Here is a 24,118-nt window from a genome sequence, read left to right on the forward strand (position 1 = left end):
AAATTCCTGAGACAACACAATATAAAGCCATTGGCATGTTTTCCTTCCATTTAAAAGCTGCTGCCAAGGTTAGTCTCAAGAGGAGGGCATGGAGTCACAGAACTTCAGGAAGGAAAACACTCCACACCTCATGATTCACCAGGCAGGGCCACCCAAGAACTTCAGCCTGCAAAATGCCCCAAGGACAAGGGAGAAGGTTGTCCTGCCCATCGAGGATCAGCATAAAAGTCAGCCCAGAGCCTCTCTCCCTCACACACTTCTCCTCACACCTTCTCCTCTTGCTCCTGCTGACAAGGTGAGTCTCAAACCCCTGAACCTCCTGCTCCTGCATCCCTGAACCCTCTCTTCCAGAACGCTCAGACCCAGCCTCAACAGCCCTCACACCTCCCCACAACCCCACAACAGCCTCCACACACTCTCACCATCCTGCATCACACCCCCTCACACATCTCCACACCCTGGCCCTGCCTCACCTCCCTCTCTTCCAGGGACCCTCCACACCACACCCATGGCCTGCAACAACCTCTGCCAACCCTGCGGACCCACCCCGCTGGCCAACAGCTGCAACGAGCCCTGTGCCCTGCAATGCCAGGACTCCCGTGTCATCATCAACCCTTCCCCTGTGATGGTCACCCTGCCTGGACCCATCATGACCTCCTTCCCCCAGAGCACCGTTGTCGGATCCACCTCCTCGGCTGCCGTGGGCACTGAACTCAGTGTGCAGGGACAGCCCATCTCTGGTGGATTTGGTGGCTTTGGCTATGGCCTTGGCTATGGCCGTGGATTTGGCTATGGGCTGGGAGGCCTGGGCTGCTATGGCAGAAGGGGCTGCTACACCTGCTAAGTGGCCAGCCTAGTCTGCAAAACATATCCCATCTCCCTCCTCTTCTCCTCCGCTGTGCTGTGCATTGCCCCTTTGACTCTGTCCAGCTCCCTCTGCTGCAACTCCTTCTCCCAAGTCAGTGATGATCAGGCAGTTGGGCTCTGCTGGCATCTGCTGTTCTCTGCTGGGCTTCTAGGACTGTAGGGTAGAAATGCCTTGATGCTATGGAAAAACCTCCTGTGAGCCAAAGACTGTGGCTGATGGTCACCGACTTGTACCTCAGCCCATCTCCCTTCTACTGGATGTTCCTGACCTTTATTCTTCAATAAAGATTTCCTGCATCACAGCCTCGAGTGACTCCTCCTTTCTTCTCCCAAGACTTTTCCAGTCTCACTCTGCAGTAAGCCAGAGTTATAGAGGCCTTTTGGTTTAAAAAGTGTACCAAGACCTCTTTTAGGATTTATTTCCCGAGTTCTACCACCCACAGGCATGCTTTGGTCTTCCAGTGCATCCCACAAACCCTTGTGTTTTTAGAACACATGCCTTGATACACTAATGCATGTCTATCCCAGCCACTGGCACAAGCCTCTCTTTGGCTGGACACCAGTTCGCTTTGGCTGGATTCCAGTTGCTCCAGCCCCCCATCATCTCCTCAGCCCACTAAGAGATCTGATAGAGCAGATCTATTAACGTCTTTCTTATCATATGGGTCCCATAGTTGAACACACAATTCCAGTCTTGCCAGAGAGGAGTAAAGGCTATGAATGCCCTGCTCACCTGCTGCCCACACTGTGAGGATGACCACAGCACACAGGGGGTTTGTGGTCTGCAAGTGCACATGGTCAGAGCATGTTCAATTCTACATCCACCAACACCCCAAATCATTCTCCTTGGGGCTGCTCTCAATCCCCTCATCACCCAGCCTGTATCCTGCATGTTTGGGATTGCTTCAATCCTGTTGCAGCAGATTCTGCCCCTCTGCTCCTTTCTGGTGATATTGGAGACCTCTTAATCTATCAGTTAAAGGGAATAAGGAATATAAGATTCTAGTTTAGGAGATCCAGAGCACAACCTTCAGGAAAGTCTATGGCTGGAGGTTTGGGACAGTCTTGACTGATTATTCCAGGACATTTTTTCATCCAGCAGCTTGGGCCTGGCACAGCCGAGCAAATCATAAGGTGGGAGGGTTTTGCTTCCCACAGCTCTGCATTGTCATGTCCTGCTTTTGAGGCTGTGTCCATCGGACCTTGGCAGCAGATCTGTTGAGTTCATATTGGTTCCAGCATGGATGGATGAGGGAAGAGGGACCAGTATCATGTACCTGGACTCTTGCACAGTATTTCTTCCTTTGCCAGAAAACATCCGTTTCCAACCTGGAGAGATATGGAGTTGATGGTTGGACCATTTGGTTAAAAAGGAAATGGGTGAGATGGTCATACTGAAAGTGTTGTGGTCAATGCTCCATTTCCCTGTGTGGAGAAGAGGGATGAGTGGTGACCCAAAGAGACTCGTGGTGCAACCATTATCACTTCCCATCTTTGTCAGGCACAGGGACAGTACAATTGTGTGTCCCCTCAGCAAGAATGTGAATAACACTAAAGTGAGCGGTGTGGTTGATTGACTGGAGGGAAGGGATGGCATCCCGAGGGGTACTGGACAGACTGGGGAGATGGGCTGGTGTGAAGCTTGAGAAGGTGAGCAGGGCCAAGAGGAAGGTCCTGCACCTGGACTAGATCCATCTCAATAATGGATGTTGGATGGGCAATGAGTTAATTAAGAGCTCCATCCTTGAGGAGAAGGACTTAGGGTGTTGGTGGATGAAGGATCAGGCATGTCCTGGCCATGTGAATGAGCTAAGCAAAACTCCCCCATGTCCTGGGGCTATCCCCACAGTGTGGGCAGCACAATCTGCCCCTCTGCTGCACTCTGATGAGACCAGCCTTGTGTGTTCCTCTGAATACACAAGAAAAGGGAAGACATGGACGTGCTCAGGCAGATCTGTAAATGGCCTTATGAGATGTTAAGGCTCTGGAGGAGCTGGTGTGCAGCCAAAGTGAGCACACCACCCAGGAGGTCCTTGTGTCAGAGTCACAGATAGACCAGCATTAGTGTATCTGAGTGTGTGTTCAAGCAACTGAAAAGTTGTTGTGATGCACAGGAAGTGCTAAGTATACCAGTGGGTAGTGGAATTGGGGAAATAATTCCTAAAAGAGGTCTTGGAGGACTTCTTCAACAACCCAAATATCCTCAACAACCTTGTCTTAGGCTCAAAGAGTCGAAGGAGAAGAAAGAAGGAGTCTTCTGAAGTTATGATGCAGGAAAACTTTATTGAGGTAGAAGAGTGAAACTCAGGAGCAGCCAGCAGAAGAGAGCTGGTCTGAGGTGCAAGTAGGATGACCATCAGCTGAGACGCTTTGCTTGCAGATGCTTTGTCCAGAGACCCAAGGCCTTCCTGCCCCACAGCAGGAGCAGAACAGTAGAAGTGCCTAATGGTCCCTGGCCTGGGAGAAGGGGTTTGCAGCATAGGCGACTAGACAGAGCTGAAGGGCAATGCAGAGTGCAAAGTGGGAGAAGAGAAGGGGGCTGATAGGCCATGTTTGCAGGGCTGGCCCATTGGCTACTGCATTGCTTGATGCCCTCAGAGCAGGAGCTGGAAGCACTGAGCCTGTTTGAGATCCTTGGCCCAGAGAGGTGTCCTCAATGCCTGGTGTGTGTTCCAGGGAGTGTGTGGCTGGGGTCAGGAGTGGTGCTGATGGTCCTTAGCAGTTGTAGCCGCCCCTTCTGCCATAGCAGCCCAGGCCTCCCAGCCCGTAGCCACAGCCCAGCCCATAGCCAAATCCACGGCCATAGCCAAAGCCACCAAAGCCACCAAATCCACCAGAGATGGGCTGTCCCTGCACACTGAGTTCAGTGCCCACGGCAGCCGAGGAGGTGGATCCAACAGCAGTGCTCTGGGGGAAGGAGGTCATGATGGGTCCAGGCAGGGTGACCATCACAGGGGAAGGGTTGATGATGACGCGGGAGTCCTGGCATTGCAGGGCACAGGGCTCGTTGCAGCTGTTGGCCAGCGGGGTGGGTCCGCAGGGTCGGCAGAGGTTGTTGCAGGCCATGGTGTGGAGGGTCCCTGGAAGAGAGGGGGGTGAGGCAGGGCAGGGGTGTGGAGATGTGTGAGGGGCAGTGATGCAGGAGGGTGAGGGAGTGTGGTGGCTGTTGTGGGGCTGTGGGGAGGTGTGAGGGCTGCTGAGGTTGGGTCTGAGAAAGGGTTCAGGGGTGCAGGAGCAGGAGGTTCAGGGGATTGAGGCTCACCTTGTCTGCTCAGGAGCAGGAGGAGAAGATGTGAGGAGGAGTATGTGAGGGAGAGAGGTTCTTCACCGGCTTTTATGCTGGTCCTGGATGGGCGGGACAGCCTTGTCCCATGGCCTAGGGGCATTTTGCAGGATGTAGCTCTTGGCTGGCCCAGCCTGGTGAGTCATGAGCAGTGGAGTGTTTTTGTGCCTGTACTTCCGCCATTCCATTGCCTTCTTTTGATGCCATGTCCATCTGACCTTGGCAGCAACTTTCTTGCATTGGTATTTGAGAGGATTTCATTGCTTGATTTCTGTCAGAGAGGACTGGAAAAACTACCAGATCCCAGCAGAGTCACGATGTCATCATTGAGGTTATTTTTTTGGCACACATCCTGTATTTTGTGCATGCCTTGTGAAGACTGGGACTCTGCTCTGTGCCACTGAATGTACATCAGTCGTGTTGCACCCATGAATGGTGAGGAATCTGCTGATGTCCTGGGTAGCTCAGACCACAATTATTTGGCAAGGTCCCCGTGCCTGGGAGCTCTTCCTGGGAGTATCAAAGAGATCCCATGCCCTTGTTTCTTGTGTAGGATCAAGAGAGAGGATCTGGAAATGTAGAGGCTGGTTAGGTTGAACTGATTACAATGATGTGTTCCCTTTGGATTTCTCACCTTTGCCTGGAAATGCAGTCTGTCATTTAAAGTATATTTCTTCACCTCTTTAAGAAATCAAATAAACAAGTAACCAATGATGCTTGATCATGTTTTGCCCAGGCTGGTGTCTGACATGAATTCTCTTATTCCGCATTCAAGCCATATGGTTTCATAACTTATATCCTGTCAGTTGTAATATTATGTTCCTGTTAGGAAAAAACACTAATTGCTACTGGATGGTCCTTGTGATCCTATTTCCTCCTCTGTCATAGTGCCAGCGTGTCTTTGTGGAATTCTGTGACTCTGTGTCCTTCTCTAGAGGCTGTGTCCATCTGACCTTCATGGCAGTTTTTAATTTTGAGGAGTAGAGGCCAAAGGATTGGTATCATTGTTTTGTGTCAGGCATGTAGAAGATGACAACAAGGCCTACAAGAATTGGGGTGTTATGAATGAGGTCATGCCATGGAACACTTACAATATCTGCTTTGTCCATTCTTCCCTTCTCGCAAAAATAAACCTCGCACATCTCCCATTTCTAATCACAAGATTTTTTCGGCCCCCTCTTGCTGTTCCTGCACTCTTCTTGCTTCACTAAGTCCATGTCTTTCTTCCAATGTAAAGCCCAAGACATCACCCCAAATCAGATATCCTTATCTCTGAGGAGACAGGAAGAGTCAATCTGCTAGAAACCCTTTTCCAGGATTTCTTCTGCTGCAATGATGCATGGCCATCGCTTGATCCATTTGGTCTCTGCCACAGCAATAATGGGATTCTCACGTCTCTAACTGCCCCCCAGCCATTCCTGCTGGCTACACTACTTTCTATGCAGCGCAGGATGTGGTTGGTGCTCTGGGCTGAAAATTCACACTGCAGTTTCCTGTCAAGATTTTGGTTCACCAGAACCCTGAGGTCTTTCTCTGTGGAGCTGCTCTTAAGGATGTCTTCTCCCAAACTGTTCTCATGTCTGGGACTGTCCAAATGCAGGTGCATGACTTTGAACTTGGAGTTGTTGAAGCTCATGAAGTTGTTATGTTCTCAGCATTCCCAGTGTCCCCTCCTGATGGGATTTCTCATTGTTCTTGTGTCAATGCACTGCAGAGCTTCCTGGCACCTGCAAACCTGCTGAGAGTGGTCTTGATCTCACTGCTCATGTCCTTGATGAAGGTATTCTAAATCACCAGTCCAAGGTAGAAGGCCTCATCACTGGCCTCCATGTGTACATAGAGCCATTGACCATCAGTCTGGCTATTCCTCATCCAGTCATTAGTCCACCTTTAAAATCCACGTGTCTGAAATTCAGAGATAAAAAAGTTATGTGGGACTGTGCTAAAGCCCTGATAGAAATTCAGGATGACACCAGTGTCCCTTCCATTGGCAACCAAAGTGTTCTAGCAGGGAAGGACCTTCAGTTCCTGATGGAGTACAAATGGATCTTGAGGTCACCATGTGCACTTCATGGCAAAAAGCTCCAGCAGTTACCAGGACAGGATTAGGAAGAGAGATACCAGTAGGTTGAGGGAGTTGAAAATCCTGTTCCACACCACAGGTGAGGCCTCAAGGACATGAACATGGTTGACCAAGAGTAGAGCAGGAAGACCATGACAATGATGGGACTGGAGTGTCCTTAAGACAAGGAGAAGCTGGGAGAGCTGGGAGTTCTTCCAGGCAGGAGGCAAGAATGCAAATAAGACACATTGTCAATATGCCATGGAATGACCTCAGTGATGACACCCCAGTCTTGTAAGCTTTGCTTGAATCTTCTACATGTCCTGGCACGCACCATCAACAATAACACCTTGGTCTCTAGTTCTTGCAATTAAAACCTACCAGCAAGGTCAGGTGGAGATGGCCTCAGGAGCAGAACATGAAATTGCACAATTCCACAAAGGAAGAACCAAACCATGGCAAAGAAGGAAAGAGGAGTTTGGTGGCTGTCCATTACTAATTATTGGGTTTTGCTCACAGGAACAAGACATTAAGACTTATAAGTTACAACACTTGTGGCTTGAATGAGGAAAAAGTGAATTATTGACACAGATCAGTTTGGGAAAAAAAAAGGATCAAGCCTGGTTTGTTGTTATTTATAGGATTTCTGAATGAGACCAAGGAATACACTTTAATTGACAGAGTACATGGTCGAGTAAATTTGAGACATTCAAATGGACCATAACAATGGAACAAGTTCAGCCTAAAAACAGCCCCCAGTTTTCCAGATGTGCCCTCTTGCTCACATACAAGACACAGGGACATGAACTCAGGAACTCCTTCCAGACACCAGAACCTTTCCAAGATACTGCTCCATGACCAGGGCATCAGAAACTCCCTCAGCATTCCTGGGTGCAACACAATGACTGAGGGACATCCAGCGGCACAGAAAAGAGTCCCAGTCTTCACAAGGCACCGACAAACCACAGCACACGAGTGCCACAAAATGACCGGATGGATGACTTTGGATCTCTGCTGGGCCCTGGCTGTTTATTCAGCCCTCCCTGACACACATCTAACAATCAACTCTGCCCAAATACCATCTCCTAAAGCTGCCGCTAAGGTCAGATGAAACCAGCCTCAAGAGCTGGATGACACTGCAGAGTTGTAGGAAGGAAAATACTCCCCACACAATGACTCAACAGGATGAGTCAGCAAAAAGCAGCTGGCTGGTGACTGCCCCAAGGCCATGGGACAAGGCTGTCCCGCCCATCCAGGACCAGCATAAAAGCCAGCCCAAAGCCTCTCTCCCTCACACACTTCTCTTCTTGCTCCTGCTGACAACAAGGTGAGCTTTAATCCCCTGACCCTCTTGCCCCTGCACACCTGACCCCTGTCTTCCAGCACACTCAGACCCAGCCTCAGCAGCCCTCACCCCTCTCCACAGCCCCACAACAGCCTCCACACTCCCTCACCCTCCTGCATCACCATCCCTCACAGCCCCACACCCCTGGCCTGCCTCACCCCCGTCTCTTCCAGGGACCCTCCTCATCACACCCATGGCCTGCAACAACCTCTGCCGACCCTGCGGACCCAGCCCGCTGGCCAACAGCTGCAACGAGCCCTGTGCCCTGCAATGCCAGGACTCCCGCGTCATCATCAACCCTTCCCCTGTGATGGTCACCCTGCCTGGACCCATCATGACCTCCTTCCCCCAGAGCACCGTTGTCGGATCCACCTCCTCCGCTGCTGTTGGTAGTGAACTCAGTGCCCAGGGACAGCCCATCTCTGGTGGATTTGGTGGCTTTGGTGGCTTTGGCTATGGCCGTGGATTTGGCTACGGGCTGGGCTGTGGCTATGGGCTGGGAGGCCTGGGCTGCTATGGCAGAAGGGGTGGCTACAACTGCTAAGGACCCTCAGCACAACTCCTGACCCCAGCCACTCACTCCCTGGAACACAGGCATTGAGGACACCTCCAGGCTCTCAAACAGGTTCAGCACTTCCCGCTCCTGCTCTCACGGCATCAAGCAATGCAGTAGCCAATGGGCCAGCCTCTGTTCATCCTCCCACTCTGTGCACTCTGCATTGCCCTTCAGCTCTGTCCAGCTCCCTCTGCTGCAAACCCCTTCTTCCATTCGAGAGACCATTGGGCAACTCTGCTTGGCTGCTCCCATACTGGAGCAGGAAGGCCTTGGTTCTCTGGCCAAAGCATCTGCAAGCAAAGCATCTCAGCTGATGGGCATCCTACTTGCACCTCAGACCAGCTCTCTTCTGCTGGCCGCTCCTGAGTTTTCACTCTTCTACCTCAATAAAGTTTTCCTGCATCATAGTTTCAGATGTGTCTTCCTTCTTTATTCTCCCTAGACTCTTCCAAGCCCTGCTCAGTACCATGCCAGGGTTATAGAGACCACTGAAGTGGGTGGAGAAGTGCTCCAAGACCTCTTTTACATGGTACTTCCCCAGTTCCACTACCCACTGGCACACTTTGCTCTTCCACTGCATTCCATCAAACCTTCAGCTCCTGAATCATAGGCTTGGATGCAATAATGCAGATCTATCCCTGCTTCTGGCACAAGTCCCTCATCATCTTCCGGGTGGCGTGTTCCCATTGGCTGGACACTGATTGCTCCTGTCTCCCATCATCTTCCATACCCATCTACATATCTGCTCAAGCAGGACCATGTCTTCATTGTCTTTGAGTCTCGGAGTTCAACACAGAACTGTGGTCTTAGTAAAGGAGAGGACAGGGTGAGATTCCCACACTCTCATGTGCTGCCCATGCTGAGGGGATGAGCCCAGGGCACAGAGGGGTTTCTGGTTGGTGAGTGCACATGGCCAGGGCACATCCAATTCTTCATCCAATTCTCCAGCTCTTCCTCCTTGGGGCTGCTCTCAATGCCCTCATCACCCAGTCTGTATTCTGCATGTTTGGGATTACTCCAGTCTAGGTGAGGGAGATTCTGCCCCTCTGCTCTTCTCTGCTCATACTAGAGAACTGTATTTATCTCTGGGTCACCAGGAATAAGGAAGACAAGACCCTGATGGATAACATCCAGAGTATGACCTTGAGGATGATCTGGGGATGAAGGTTTAGGACAGCCATTGGGCATGATTTTGGGGCCATTTTTTAGGCAGCATTTCTGGCAAATCATAAGGTGGGGAGTGTTTTGCTTCCCTCAGCTCTCCAGTATCATATCCAGCTATTGGGGCCGTGTCTGTCTGACCTTGGTGGCATCTTTAAATGACCTGGTATTGGTTCCAGCCTTGTTGGATGAGGGAAGAGGGAACAATATCATATATCTGTACTTGTGCATTTGTTCCTGTACCAGAAGGCATCTGCGTATTCAGTCTGGAAAGAGAGTTGTGGTTTGACAGTGTGGTGGATAAGGAATGGATGGGATTGCCTAACTCAAAGAGGACAGTCTAAATCAAGCTGTTGTGGTCACTGGATCCATGTGTGTGGAGAAAAGGGTTGACTGGTGACACATAGAAGCTCCTATATTATTTCCCATATTTGTCAGGGACATGGACAGTGGGATTGAGTGGGATGTCCAGCAAAATCAGAGACCAGAACAAGCTGAGTAGTGCAGTTGGTTGTCTGGAGGGAAGGGAAGGCATCCAGAGGGGCTTGAACTGGTTGAGGCAGTGAGATATTGTCAGTTTCATGAAGCTGAATGTGGCCAAATGCAAAGTCCTGCACTTGGTTTGGAGCAATGCCAGACATGACCACAGACTGGGCAATGAAGGCATTGAGAGCAGCCCAGAGGAGAAGGATCTGGGACGTTTGTGGATGAAGAATTGAACATGCCCCAGCCATGAATATTCACAGACCAGAATGTCCTCGTGTCCTGGGCTCATTCCCCACAGTGTGGCCAGGAGGTGAGAGGGGAATTCTGTCCCTCTGCTCTGCTCTTCTGAGAATGGAGAGATGTATTTGGAAGACAGGGACATGCTCGAGCAGAGTTGTCAAGGAAGATGATGAGGGTTTGGAGGAACTGGTGTGCATCCAATGCGAACACAGCTCCCATTCATGGCTTGTGTCAGAGGCAGGGACAGACTTGCATTAGTGTATCCAGGCCTGGGATTAAGCAGGTGAAGGGTTTGTGGGATGCAATGGAAGAGCAAAGTGGGCCAGTGTGTGCCTGTGAAGGAAGAGAACACTTCATAATGCAACAATGCAAGAGAACTTTATTGAGGCATAAAGAAAAGTGAAAACCATGAGCAGCAAGTGGAAGAGGTTAGGCTGAGGTACAAGTAGGGTGACCATCAGCCAAAGACTCTTTGCCTGCAGGTGGTTTGGCTAGAGCATCAAGGACTTCCTGCCCCACAGTGGGAGCAGCCTGATGGTGGAGATGCCCAATTGTCTCTGGCTTGGGAGAAGGAATTTGCAGCAGAGGGGAATGGACAGAGTCAAAGTGGCGATGAAGAGCATGGAGTGGGAGAGGAGGAGGAGGCAGATGGGCCATGTTTGCAGGCAGCCCAGGCTGGACCCTTGGCTACTGCGTTGCTTGGTCCCCGGAGAGCAGCAGCAGAAAGCATTGAGCCCATTTGAGAGCCTTGATGAGAGAGGCATCCTCAATGCCTGGGGTGTGTTCCAGGGAGTGCATGGTTGGTATCAGGAGTGGTGCTGAGGCTCCTTAGCAGTTGTAGCCGCCCCTTCTGCCATAGCAGCCCAGGCCTCCCAGCCCATAGCCACAGCCCAGCCCATAGCCAAATCCACGGCCATAACCAAAGCCACCAAAGCCACCAAATCCACCAGAGATGGGCTGTCCCTGGGCACTGAGTTCACTCCCCACGGCAGCCGAGGAGGTGGATCCAACAGCGGTGCTCTGGGGGAAGGAGGTCATGATGGGTCCAGGCAGGGTGACCATCACAGGGGAAGGGTTGATGATGACACGGGAGTCCTGGCATTGCAGGGCACAGGGCTCGTTGCAGCTGTTGGCCAGCGGGGTGGGTCCGCAGGGTTGGCAGAGGTTGTTGCAGGCCATGGGTGTGGTGTGGAGGGTCCCTGGAAGAGAGGGGAGTAAGGCAGGAGTGGGCTGTGGGGGTGTGAGGGGGTGTAATGCAGGAGGGTGAGGGTGTGTGGAGGCTGTTGTGGGGCTGTGGGGAGATGTGAGGGCTTCTGAGGTTGGGGCCGAGCATGGTGGAAGAGAGGGGTCAGGGATGCAGGAGCAGGCGGGTCAGGGGTTTGAGACTCACCTTGTCAGCAGGAGCAGGTGAAGGTGTGAGGAGAAGTGTGTGAGGGAGAGAGGCTCTGGGCTGGCTTTTATGCTGGTCCTGGATGGGCGGGACAGCCTTGTCCCATGGCCTTGGGGCATTTTTCAGGCTTCAGTTCTTGCCTGGCTCAGCCTGTTGAGTCATTTTGTGGGGAGTATTTTCTTTCCCACTACTCTGCAATTCCATGTCCTGACTTGGAGGCTGTGTCCATCTAACCTTGGCGGCAGCTTTTTTGCAAGCTAATTGCAAGAATTACTGGCCATTATCTTATTTCTGGTGACTTTCAGGACATATAGAAGATTCAAACAAGCCTGAAGAACAATAGATGTGTCATCAACAAGGACATGCCATGGCATAATGACCTAATTTTCCCATTCGCCTTCTTTTCTTCTGCCTGAAAGAACTCCAGCTCCCTAAACTTTGCCTTGTCTTTAGGGTACTCAAGTTTTCCAGTGTCATGGTCTCCTGGCACTGCTCTTGGTCAGCCACATCCGTGTCCTTGTTGCACTCTGCAGCCCCTAGTAGTGCTTGACAAGATAGATGACTTCCTCATCCTCCTCGTAATATTTTCCTATTATGTATTTCCTACTCCTCTCCTGGTAATTGCTGGAGCTTTTTACATCAGAGGGTGCATGGCCACCTTGTGATCCATTTATGCTCCACCAGGATCATAAGGTCCTTCCTTGCTCAGATGTTGCTCTTGACAAGGGAATGGCAACCAGTGTCATGTGCCTGGACTTCTACTAGGGCCTTAACACAATCCCACAGGGCGTTCTTATCTCTAAACTGCAGACAGGTGGGTTTGAACAGTAATCAGTGGATAAGTAATTGTTCCCCTCATGCTTCTTCTTCCCCTTATCCTTCATGAGGTTTCCTTTCCAAGTGTCAGTCACAGCCCAGCACTGTCACCCCACAGCGTGACCTTGCTGGACCCAGCTGAGGTGAGCGCTATGGAAGAATCAACACGACACTGTTAGGAGTATAAGACACCTCCCTAAGTCATATGGATTGCTTTCCCATCTCCAATGGCAAAGGCCAGGAATATAGACAAGCCTGGAGGGATGTAGCCAAAGTAGGGAGGATGAGAACATGGTCAAAGGGGAAGATGCTCACTCCAAGAACCCCTGCAAAGCTTAGAGCAGCCTAAAAGTTCTGTGAGGATACAGGGTCCCTCTTCACCATAGCACACAAAACACAGCACAACAGTGCCATGGGGTGACCTCACTGGTGACACCCCATCTCCACAAGGCTTCGGTCACGTCTACAACCCATCCTGACATAAACCATCAAGACCAGCATTTAACCTCTAATACTCATACTTAAAATCTGCTGCCAAGGTCAGATGGACATGGCCTCAAGAGAAGGATGTGGAATGCAGAAATCAAAAAAGGAACACCAGCGCCATGACAGAGAAGGAAAGAGCAACTCATTAACTGTCCATTAGTAATTACTCATTTTGCTAATAGAAGCACAATATTACTGACAGGATAAAAGTTATGAAACCCTTTGGCTTGAATGCGGAATAAATGAATCTACGTCACACACTAGGCTGGAAAAAAGGGATGGGCCTGGGTTTGTTGTTGTGTTTTGGATTTGTAAATGACATCAAGAAATATGCTTTAAGTGATAGAATAGCCTGTTGGGTAAATTTTAGAAATCTAAATGGACAATAACATTGGAACAAGTTCAGCCTGAACAGGCTCTATTTTCCAAGACCATCTCTTGATGCCATTCAAGATAGAAGGGCAAGAGCCCTCCTTCATCAATCAGGAAGAGTTGCCAGGCACTGAGATCTTTCCAAGTTATTGCAGAGTGACCTCCTCAGGACATCAGCAGCTCTCTCAGCATTCCTGGGTGCAATACAGTGACTGATGGACATCCAGTAGCACAGAAAAGAGTCCCAGTCTTCACAAAACAGAGCACACAAGTGCCACAAAATGACCTCACTGATGTTATTGCAACCCTGCTGGGCTCTGGTTGTTTATTCATCCTTCCCTGAAACATACCTAACAATCAAATCCTCCCAAAGACCAACATTCTCTCTAAAGCTGCCTTCAAGGTCAGATGGACACGGCCTAAATAGCTGGATATGACACTGCAGAATTCCATGAAGGAAAACATCTCCCCACACAATGACTCAACAGGCTGGGCCAACCAGGAGCTGCAGCATAAAAAATGCCCCAAAGCCATGGGATAAGGCTGCCCCACCCCTCCAGGACCAGCATAAAAGCCGGACCAGAGCCTCTCTCCCTCACACACTTCTCCTCACACCTTCTCCACCTGCACTTGCTGACAACAAGGTGAGTCTCAAACCCCTGACCCTCCTGCTCCTGCACCCCTGAACCCTCTCTTCCAGCACACTCAGACCCAGCCTCAGCAGCCCTCACATCTCCCCACTGCCCCACAACAGCCTCCACACTCCCTCACTATCCTGCATCACCACCCCTCACACCCCCACAAACCTGCCCTGCCTCACCGCCCTCTCTTCCAGGGACCCTCCACACCACACCCATGGCCTGCAACAACCTCTGCCAACCCTGCGGACCCAGCCCGCTGGCCAACAGCTGCAACGAGCCCTGTGCCCTTCAATGCCAGGACTCCCGTGTCATCATCAACCCTTCCCCTGTGATGGTCACCCTGCCTGGACCCATCATGACCTCCTTCCCCCAGAGCACCGCTGTTGGATCCACCTCCTCCGCTGCTGTTGGTAGCGAACTCAGTGCCCAGGGACAGCCCATCTCTGGTGGATTTGGTGGCTTTGGTGGCTTTGGCTATGGCCGTGGATTTGGCTACGGGCTGGGCTGTGGCTACGGGCTGGGAGGCCTGGGGTGCTATGGCAGAAGGGGCGGCTACAACTGCTAAGGACCCTCAGCACCACTCCTGACCCCATCCACTCACTCCCTGGAACACGCCCTGGGCATTGAGGACGCCTCTCTCATCAAAGCTCTCAAATGGGCTCAGTGCTTCCAGCTGCTGCTCTCCGGGCACCAAGCACAGCACTAGCCAAGGGGCCAGCCCTGCAAAGATGGCCCATCTGCCTCCTCTTCTTCCTCCATTCCCTGCTCTGCACCACCCCTTGTTCTGTGTGTGGTCTCCTCTGCCGTAAACTTCTTCTCCCAAGTCAGAGACAATAGGGCACCTCTGCCATCGAGCTGCACCCCTGCAGATCAGGAAGTCCTTGATGCTCTGGCCAAACCATCTGCAAGCAAAGGACCTTGGCTGATGGTCACCCTACTGGTACCTCAGACTACTCTCTTCTGTGGATGCTCATGACCTTCCACTATTCTTTTATCTCAATAAAATTCTCTTTCATTGCAACCTCAAATGTCTCTTTTTCCTTCATGGGCACACACTGGCACAACTTTGCCTTTCCAGTGCATTCCACAATCCCTTCACTTGCTTAATCCCTGGCCTGGATACACTTATGCAGGTCTATCCCTGCCTCTGGTACAAGCCGTGTATGCATCTTGTTTTCACTTTGGCTGCACGCCAGTTGCTCCAGACCCTCATCATCTTCCCTGTCCATCTACAGCTCTGTTTCAGCAGGTCCATATCTTCCATATCCTCAGGTGCTCAGAGCTGAACAAACATCTCAAGTCTCTGAAGAGCAGAGCAGTAGCTCATCTGCTGCCTATGGTGTGGCGATGGGCCCAGGACATGGAGGGGCTTTGGTCTGTGAGTGCACATTGCCAGGTCATGTCTAATTCTTCAACCACCATCACCCCAAGTCCTTCTCCTTGGTCATGCTCTCCATCAACTCATCACCTATGCAATACCCATTGCTGAGGGGACAACAGTCCCACTGCCCAGCTCATTATTCAGGACATTGAACAGGGTTGTCCCCATGGATCCCACTCCTGGGATGCAGTACTGGAGAGTCACCTCCATTTGCACTTTGGGCCACTGATAAGAAGCCTCTGGCTTCAGCCTCTCAGTCAGTCTCAGGCTCTCTCAGGCAACTTGGACTTGCTCAGCTGCTCTGAGTGTAGAATGGGGAGGAGTCTCAAAGTCTTCACAAAAGGGTTGTGTCCAACAGCAGCCACAGCCCCCTCCTCATGCCCAAACTGAATCACTGGCAGAGAGCAGACACAGAGTTCAGCCAAGCACCACTTCCTGAAGGGAAATCCTCAAAAAGAAGTGACGTCAGCTCTGGGCACTTGCCAAAACTCAAGACCCCAAAGGCCTGGCTCATCCCTCCCCTGCTACTTCCATTTTCATGAAGGGCAAATTCTTCCTGAAAAGTTTGATGGGGTCCCAACACTTGTGAATGATGGAAGAGCAACTGATATCATGTACCTGGGTTAATGCAAAGCATTTCTTCCTGTGGCAGACAACATCCTTATCTCTGACCTGGAGAGATGTGGAGTTGATAGCTGGAACATGAACTATGGGGTGGAAAATGGGCAGGATGGTCTTACTCACAGAGTTGTGTCTGTGAGGAGAACAGGGGTGAGAGGTGACCTACAGAGGCTTGTCTTGGGACCATTATCACTTCCCATCTTTGTCAGGCACAGTGCAATTCAGTGTCCCCTCAGCAAGACTGGGAATGACAGCAAGGTGAGTGGTGTGGTTGATTGTCTGGAGGGAAGGGATGGCATCCAGAGGGTTCTGGACAGGCTGTGGAGATTGGGTGGTGTGATTGTCATGAAGGTGAACAGGACCAAGTGCAAGATCCTAAATCTGAATTGGAGCAACCTCAGTAATGGATATTGGATGTGTAATGAGTCAATTAAGAGCATCCCCGAGGAGAAGGACTTGGAGTGTTGGTGGCTGAAGAATTGGATATGTCCTGGCCATGTGAACATGCCAAACAGGAACTGCCCATGCCATGGGCTCATTGCCTCAGTATGGGCAGCAGGTGAGGAGGGAATTCTGATCCTCTATTCTACTCTACTCTGGTGGGACTGGAGTTCTGTGCTCAGCTCTGCAGCCTCAACATGTGGATCTGTATATGGACTAAAGAGATAAGGAGGGACTGGAGCAATTGCTATGTAGCCAATGTAAAAACATGGCCTATGAGGGGCTTGTGCCAGAGGCAGTGATAGATCTATCTTAGTGTATCCAGGCCTGGGATCAGGAAAGTGAAGGGTTTGTGGGATGCACTGGAAGAATGAAGTGTGCCAGTGTGTGCCAGTGAAGGAGAAGGAGGCATCAGAATGCTGCAATGCAAGACAATTTTATTGAGGCAAAAGAACAGTGAGAGGTCATGAGTGGGGAGAGGAAGGGGGCTGGTCTGAGGTGCAAGTAGGGCGACCATCAGCCAAGGTCCTTTGCTTGCAGATGGTTTGGCCAGAGCATCAAGGACTTCCTTATCCACAGTAGAAGCAACCTGAGAGTGAACGTTCCTGATGCTCTCTGTACTGGGGGAAGAGATTGGCAGCAGAGGGGAATGGACAGAGTGGAAAGGGAGTGGGAGAAGAGGAGGAGGCAGATGGGCCATGTTTGCAGGCAGTCCAGGCTGGACCCTTGGCTACTGCATTGCTCTTGGTGGCCAGAGAGCAGGAGCTGGAAGCACTGAGCCCGTTTGAGAGCCTTGGCCCAGAGAGGTGTCCTCAATACCTGGGATGTGTTCCGGGGAGTGGGCAGTTGGTGTCAGGAGTGGTGCTGAGGACCCTTAGCAGTTGTAGCCACCCCTTCTGCCATAGCAGCCCAAGCCTCCAAACCCGTAGCCAAATCCACGGCCATAGCCAAAGCCACCAAAGCCACCAAATCCACCAGAGATGGGCTGTCCCTGCACACTGAGTTCAGTGCCCACGGCAGCCGAGGAGGTGGATCCAACAGCAGTGCTCTGGGGGAAGGAGGTCATGATGGGTCCAGGCAGGGTGACCATCACAGGGGAAGGGTTGATGATGACACGGGAGTCCTGGCATTGCAGGGCACAGGGCTCGTTGCAGCTGTTGGCCAGTGGGCTGGGTCCGCAGGGTTGGCAGAGGTTGTTGCAGGCCATGGGTGTGGTGTGGATGGTCCCTGGAAGAGAGGGGTGTGAGGCAGGGCAGGGGTGTGGGGGTGTGAGGGGTGGTGATTGAGGAGGGTGAGGAAGTGTGGAGGCTGTTGTGGGGCTGTGGGGAGGGGTGAGGCCTGTTGAGACTGGGGCTGAGTGTGCTGGAAAAGAGGGTTCAGGGCTGCAGGAGCAGGAGGGTCAGGGGTTTGAGACTCACCTTGTTGTCAGGAGGAGCGGGAGAAGGTGTCAGGAGAAGTGTATGAGGTAGGGAGGTTCTGGACTGGCTTTTATGCTGGTTCTGGATGGGCGGGACAGCCTTATCCCATGGCCTAGGGACATTTTGGAAGCAGCAGCTCTTGCCTGGCTCATCCTTGTGAGTCATTGTGTGGGGAGATGTTTTCCTTCCTGCAACTCTGCAACGTCATGACCTTTTCTTGAGTTTGTGTCCATCTGACCTTGACGGCAGCTTTAAAGTGAGAGTTAGTATTTGAGACGATTTCATTGTTTGATGTGTGTCAAGGAGGGTTGAATAAACAACCAAACCCATCAGAGTTGCGATATCATCAGTGAGGTCATTTTGCGGCGTGTGTGCTGTGGTTTGTGGGTGTCTTGTGAAGACTGGGACTGCGACTCTTTTCTGTGCCACTGGATGTCCATCAGTCAGTGTGTTGCACCCAGGAATGCTGAGGGAGCTGTTGTTGTCCTGGGTAGGTCACTCTGCAATAACTATAGTGTGTAGGAGTGTTCTTATGGGTGAAAGAGGCCTCTGGTCTTGAACTGGATCAAGATAGAGCATCTGGAAAAGTGGAGGCTGGTCTAGTTGAACTTGGTCTGGTCCAAGTTCATGATCCATTTGGATTTCTCATCTTCACACGACATTGTACTCTGTCCTTTAAAGTGTATTCCTTGACTTCATTAAGAAATCCATTAAATTAAGACCCAACCCAGCTTGATCCACTTTTTCCCAGGCTGGTCTGTGATGTCCATGCCTTTATTCTGCCTTCAAGCCATAAAGCTTCATATCTCATATCGTTTTAGTCCTAATAATCTGTCCTGCTAGCAAAACCCAGTAATTGCTAATGATTGGTCAGTATAGTCCTCTTCCCTCCTCTGTCATGGTGCAGACATTCCTTTGTGGAATTCTGCAGCTCCATGTCCTTCTTTTGAGGCCATGTCCATCTGACCTTGGTGGCAGATTTTAAGTGTCACAGAGGTTAAGGACAGTCTTGATGGCCTGTGTCATGGTGGGCTGACGATATGTCCAAAGCCTTGAAGAGATGGGGTGTCATCAGTGAGGTCATCCCATGACACTGGTGTGTCCTGGTTTTTGGGTGCATTGTGAAGTGAGGCCCAGAACCATCACAGCTCAGTCAGGATTGTCTGGCTTTGCAGGAGCACTGCTTGTGAGGAACTGCCCTTCCCATGATGTTCTCTCCACCATGTTGCCAACATTCAGAGCCTGTCTGTATTCCTAGATTTTCCTGCTGGAGATGGGAAAGTGATCCCTGTGATTTAGGAAGGCCTCCCATGCTCCTCAAAATCTTGAGTTGGTACATCCGTAGCACTCGTCTCAGTTGGGACCAGCTGGGTCACACTGTGGGGTCACAAGAGCTGGGCTATGACTGACCCACAGAAAGGAAAAAATGGTGTAGGATAAGGAAAACAAGACACATGAGAAGCACAGCTCACCATCCATTGATTAATCCACTCTTGAAACCCATGTGCCTGAGCTTTAGAAATCTTGAGGGAATGGACTATCCTGGTCCCCACCACTAGAAGGGCTCACTGGTGGAACAAAGATGTGGACATGGTTGACTGCGAGCACTGCAGGGATGCTGATGGGACTGGGATATCCTCAGAACGAGGATAGGCTGAGAAAACTGGGAGTTCTTTCAGGCAAGAAGCAAGAATGTAAATGGGAGATGTTGTCAATATGCTATTGTATGACTTCACTGACGACGGCCCAATTATCCTGAGATTCGGCTGAGTATTCTACATGTCCTGACACACACCATAAAAAACAAGATAATGGTCACCAATTCTCCCAATTCAGATGTTCTGCCAAGGTCAGATGGACACTGCCTCAAGGGTAGAGCAAAGAATTGCAGAATTGCAGGAAGGAAAACACTCCTACAACTCATGACTCGCCTGCTTGTGCCAGCCAAGAGCTGCTGCCTAAAAAATGCCCCAAGGCCATGGAACAAGGCTGTTCCACCCCTCCAGGACCAGCATAAAAGCCGGACAAGAGCCTCTCTCCCTCACACACTTCTCAAACATTTCTCCTCCTGCTCCTGCTGACAACAAGGTGAGCCTCAAACCCCTGAACCTCCTGCTCCTGCACCCCTGAACCCTCTCTTCCAGCACACTCAGACCCAGCCTCTGCATCCCTCACCCCTCTCCACAGACCCACAACAGCCTCCACACTCCCTCACCCTCCTCCATCTCCTCCCCTCACACCTGACATCCCTCTCCTGCTTCAACCCCCTTCTCTTCCAGGGACCCTCTACACCACACCCATGGCCTGCAACAACATCTGCCAACCCTGCGGACCCAGCCCACTGGCCAACAGCTGCAACGAGCCCTGTGCCCTGCAATGCCAGGACTCCCGTGTCATCATCAACCCTTCCCCTGTGATGGTCACCCTGCCTGGACCCATCATGACCTCCTTCCCCCAGAGCACCGCTGTTGGATCCACCTCCTCGGCTGCCGTGGGCACTGAACTCAGTGTGCAGGGACAGCCCATCTCTGGTGGATTTGGTGGCTTTGGAGGCTTTGGTGGCTTTGGATATGGCCTTGGCTATGGCCGTGGATTTGGCTATGGCCTGGGCTGCTACGGCAGAAGGGGCGGCTACAATTGCTAAGGGTCCTCAGCACCACTCCTGACATCACCAGCTCAGGGCTCTGGCAACAGCTCTTGCAGGCAAAGCACCTTTGCTGGTGCCTGTCCTACTTGCACCTCACATAGGATCCCTTCTTCTTTCTCCTGTCTCTTCATTCTTGTGCCTCAATAAAGTTTTCCTGCATCAAAGACTTAGGCGCTTCCTGTTCTTCTGTGATTCCAGAGGTCTTGCATCCTTACCAGGCCCATTCCACGCCTACATGGGTCATTGGGGTATGTGCAACAGCACCTTCCCTCACAAAAATATGGAAACAACTAATAAAAAAGCCTGGCATAGGAAACATAGGAGGGGACACCTTTCAGAACACAACACAAACCCAACACCTGATAAACCAAACCCTTGTAAACATTAATGTTCTCCGGGGTCAAGAACTGCTAAAATATTTCTATGTTAGTGCACACTTGACAAGCTGTCTTCCCACCAGGACTCTTGAACCCCTCCAGCAAACAGACTCACAAAATCATCCATTTGAACAAGAAATCTGGAGTGCAAGTGCTTCCAGTCCCCTACTCAAGCAAGATAAATAGGAGCAGTACTTCCAGCACCATGGACAGTTCAGCGTCCTATCTCCCAGGACAGACACTCCAACACTCCCACTATGGCTACCCTCACTATGATAGATTCTTGCAGTCTTTAGCAATTGCATTCCATCTGTCTCCCCTTTCGCTACTGCCCTCTTGTCCTGCATGTATGCACTGCTGAGAACAGCTGGGCTCCCTCGATTTCATCCTTTGCCAGCAGAGATTTGCACACACTGATGACACCCCGCTGTCCACCCTCGTCCCCTGCCAGTCCCAGCTCTCTGTTTCTCATCCAGGAATGATTCACCATCTCCTTTGGAATCTTGGTGGCTCTGAACTGGTTATGATTTACTAAACCGACTTCATTTTCACACTTGGGAGCCCAGAGTTGCCCACAACACCTCACATGGGACCTAATCAGTGCTCAGAAGACACCAAGAGTCACCTCCCCCTCATTCATTGCAGCACTTCTCCCAGTCTTGACCTAAAGACTTTGGGTCTCTTTTACCAAAATGATGATACAGGGACACCTCCTGCCCCATTCCTTCTAACTCGGAACCACAAAGGTTTTTTCAGAGAAGAAAATAATTGTTCCAAGTGACACCCTGGGATAACTCATCCCAAGAAAAAGCACTTGACAGCTGCCCTTGCTGAAGTTCAGCAAATGTCCATAACCTGTCAGGTTTTCAGTGTTGGCCCAGTGGATCCAACTCCTGGGCTACAGCACTGGGGACTTGCTGCTGTCTGGACTTTGGAACATTGACCACAAGCCTCCGGGTCCAGCTCTTCAGACCCTTCTCAGTCCACTATGCTGGGCACTGACACAACCGGAACTTGCCTGGGTTGTTGAGGATCATGAAATGCTCATCTCCAAGAACCCTGGGTGACCTCCAAATCCTCATTCAGACAATCACACGTGGCCTCACACCTTTGCATTCAGCCCAAGCAAAGACCCAAAATATCAAAACCTTTGAGGCTAGAGTGTCTCCCAAGCACCCACTGAGTATATCCAAACAGAAAGGTGAGGTCTGATGTCAGGCTTTGTCAACTGGGAAAAATGCATGGAGGGATGGAAGGCAATGGAAGGTGCAGCACCTCTTCCTTGGCTCAGCTGCACAGCCCAGACCAGCCTCTCAGAACTGTGAGAAATGGAGTATTTTTCAGAAGGCAACCATGAACGACACATGAGGGCTATGAGTGACCACAGTGATGACACCTCACCTCTCCAAAGCTTGGGTCATGTCTTCAGCCCTCCCTGACATGAGTCATCAATAGAAAATTTTGACCTCTTAGTACTCACAATTAAAAGTTACAGCCACAGAGGACAGAGCCTCAGGAGCAGGATATGGAATTGCACAATTCCACAAAGAGATGCACATACCTTGTCAGGAAAAAACAGTGGAGCTCAATGATTGTCCTTTAGTAATTAATGGTAATTTGCTTAGAGAAATACAATGTTAAAAATTACACTCATGAGTTATGAAACTTATGGGCTTGAATGGGGAATAAGTGAATTGATGTCACAGACAGCCTGGGGGAAAAAGGATCAAATCCAGTTTGTTGTTTCTTTATTAGATTTCTTAACAATGTCAAGGAGTACAGTTTAAATGGTAGAGTACACTGTCATGTAAATTTGAGAAATCCAAATGGGCTCAGCACTGGAATGAGTTCAGTCTGAATAGCCTCTCATTTTAAAGGTCCTCTCCCTTGATCCCATTCAAGACACATGGCCGTGATCTCTCTTTCATCCATCATGAAGAGATGCCAGGTACCAGAATCTTCCCAAGTTATTGCGGAGTGCCCTCCCCAGGAAATTAACAGCTCCCTTAGCATTCCTGGGAGCAATACAATGACTTGATAGACATCCAGTGGCAAAGAACAGACTCACAGTCTTCACAGGGCACCCGCAAAACACAGCACACGAGTGCCACAAAATGACCTCACTGATGACATTGCAAATCTCCAGGATTCTGGTTGTTTATTCAGCTCTCCCTGACACACACTGAACAATCAAATCCGCCCAAATACCAAATTATTAAAGCTGCCGCCAAGGTCAGATGGACACAGTATCAAGGGCAGGGCATGGAATTGTCGAATTGCATGAAGGAAAACACTCCCACAACTCATGACTCAGCCCCAAGGCCATGGGACAAGGCTGTCCCGCCCCTCCAGGATCAGCTTAAAAGCCAGCCCAGAGCCTCTCTCTCTCACACACTTCTCCTCACACACTTCTCCTCCTGCTCCTGCGCAGACAAGGTGAGCCTCAAACCCCTGACCCTCCTGCTCCTGCACCCCTGAACCCTCTCTTCCAGGACACTCAGACCCAGCCTCTGCATCCCTCACACCTCCCCACTGCCCCACAACAGCCTCCACACTCCCTCACCCTCCTGCATCACCACCCCTCATACCCCCACACCCACGCCCTGCCTCACTCTCCTCTCTTCCAGGGACCCTCCACACCACACCCATGGCCTGCAACAACCTCTGCCAACCCTGCGGACCCACCCCGCTGGCCAACAGCTGCAACGAGCCCTGTGCCCTGCAATGCCAGACCTCCCGTGTCATCATCGACCCTTCCCCTGTGATGGTGACCTTTCCAGGACCCATCATGACCTCCTTCCCCCAGAGCACCGTTGTCGGATCCACCTCCTCGGCTGCCGTGGGCACTGAACTCAGTGTGCAGGGACAGCCCATCTCTGGTGGATTTGGTGGCTTTGGTGGCTTTGGTGGCTTTGGCTATGGCCGTGGATTTGGCTGCGGGTTTGGAGGCTTGGGCTGCTATGGCAGAAGGGGCCGCTATAACTGCTAACGGCTCTCAGCACCACCGCTGACATCAATAAAGAGCTTGGAGCCCTAGCAACAGCTCCTGCAATCAAATCACCTGGGCTGATGGTCGCCCTGCTTGCATCTCACACTGGATTCCTTCTAGTTTTTTCTCCTGTCTTCATTTTTTCCCCTCAATAAAGTTTTCCTGCATCCAAGTCTGAGATGTCTCCTTATCTTTTTGAATTCCAATAGTTTCACATCCTCACCCAGCAGAATGCCACTGGTATAGATGGAAAATAAGCAGAACACCTCTCTTAGCAAAGATGTCACCACCAGTGACAACCAAGGCAGGCACTGGAAGTAGGGGACGAGAGCACACCTTCCAGAACATGACACAAACCTAGGACCCACTGCCTCAAGGGTTTTGACACATCCATGCTCTCCTGCTCATGGCTCTGACAGAGTCTCTCTGTACCAGCACACACTTGAAAAAATCTCTTCCCCGCCAGGGCTCTTGAACCCACCCAACAAACAGGAGGAACAAAATCATCCACTTGGGCACAAATTCTGGAATATAAGTGC

General features: G+C 51.0%; 4 protein-coding genes across 5 annotated transcripts; 1 reads left to right on the forward strand and 3 right to left on the reverse strand.

Annotated features, from left to right (window-relative positions):
* Nucleotides 1–3,146: 3,146 nt before the first annotated feature.
* Nucleotides 3,147–3,933, reverse strand: LOC148225613 (feather beta keratin-like). The gene has a single exon (XM_088169065.1). The coding sequence runs from the start codon at nucleotides 3,931–3,933 to the stop codon at nucleotides 3,583–3,585; it is 351 nt and encodes a 116-aa protein (XP_088025191.1). The 3' UTR covers nucleotides 3,147–3,582.
* A 6,895-nt stretch (nucleotides 3,934–10,828) lies between these two features.
* On the reverse strand, nucleotides 10,829–11,179 carry LOC148225614 (feather beta keratin-like). The gene has a single exon (XM_088169140.1). It carries the CDS (start codon nucleotides 11,177–11,179, stop codon nucleotides 10,829–10,831), a length of 351 nt encoding a protein of 116 aa, XP_088025266.1.
* A 2,740-nt stretch (nucleotides 11,180–13,919) lies between these two features.
* On the forward strand, nucleotides 13,920–20,210 carry LOC106863726 (feather beta keratin-like). Of its 2 annotated transcripts, XM_088180366.1 has the most exons (2): nucleotides 13,920–14,211; nucleotides 20,143–20,210. In XM_088180366.1, exons 1-2 carry the CDS (start codon nucleotides 13,920–13,922, stop codon nucleotides 20,208–20,210), a joined length of 360 nt encoding a protein of 119 aa, XP_088036492.1. The 2 variants fall into 2 exon arrangements, with proteins under 2 accessions (XP_088036492.1, XP_088036498.1); XM_088180372.1 differs by lacking the exon at nucleotides 20,143–20,210 and having other exon boundaries at nucleotides 13,920–14,270.
* Nucleotides 16,569–17,355, reverse strand: LOC106863725 (feather beta keratin-like). The gene has a single exon (XM_014893280.2). The coding sequence runs from the start codon at nucleotides 17,353–17,355 to the stop codon at nucleotides 17,023–17,025; it is 333 nt and encodes a 110-aa protein (XP_014748766.2). The 3' UTR covers nucleotides 16,569–17,022.
* Nucleotides 20,211–24,118: the final 3,908 nt, after the last annotated feature.

The sequence above is a fragment of the Sturnus vulgaris genome, chromosome 1 (genome assembly GCF_052056855.1).
Source record: "Sturnus vulgaris isolate bStuVul1 chromosome 1, bStuVul1.hap1, whole genome shotgun sequence".
NCBI lineage: Eukaryota > Metazoa > Chordata > Aves > Passeriformes > Sturnidae > Sturnus > Sturnus vulgaris.

Excerpts from the sequence above, each read along its gene's own strand:
- LOC148225613 (XM_088169065.1), bottom strand. The coding sequence starts at position 3,933 with ATGGCCTGCAACAACCTCTGCCGACCCTGCGGACCCACCCCGCTGGCC.
- LOC148225614 (XM_088169140.1), bottom strand. The coding sequence starts at position 11,179 with ATGGCCTGCAACAACCTCTGCCAACCCTGCGGACCCACCCCGCTGGCC.
- LOC106863726 (XM_088180366.1), top strand. The coding sequence starts at position 13,920 with ATGGCCTGCAACAACCTCTGCCAACCCTGCGGACCCAGCCCGCTGGCC. Across the intron at positions 14,212-20,142 it reads ATTTGGCTACGGGCTGGGCT|TTGGCTATGGCCGTGGATTT; the intron begins GTGGCTACGGGC and ends TTGGATATGGCC.
- LOC106863725 (XM_014893280.2), bottom strand. The coding sequence starts at position 17,355 with ATGGCCTGCAACAACCTCTGCCAACCCTGCGGACCCAGCCCACTGGCC.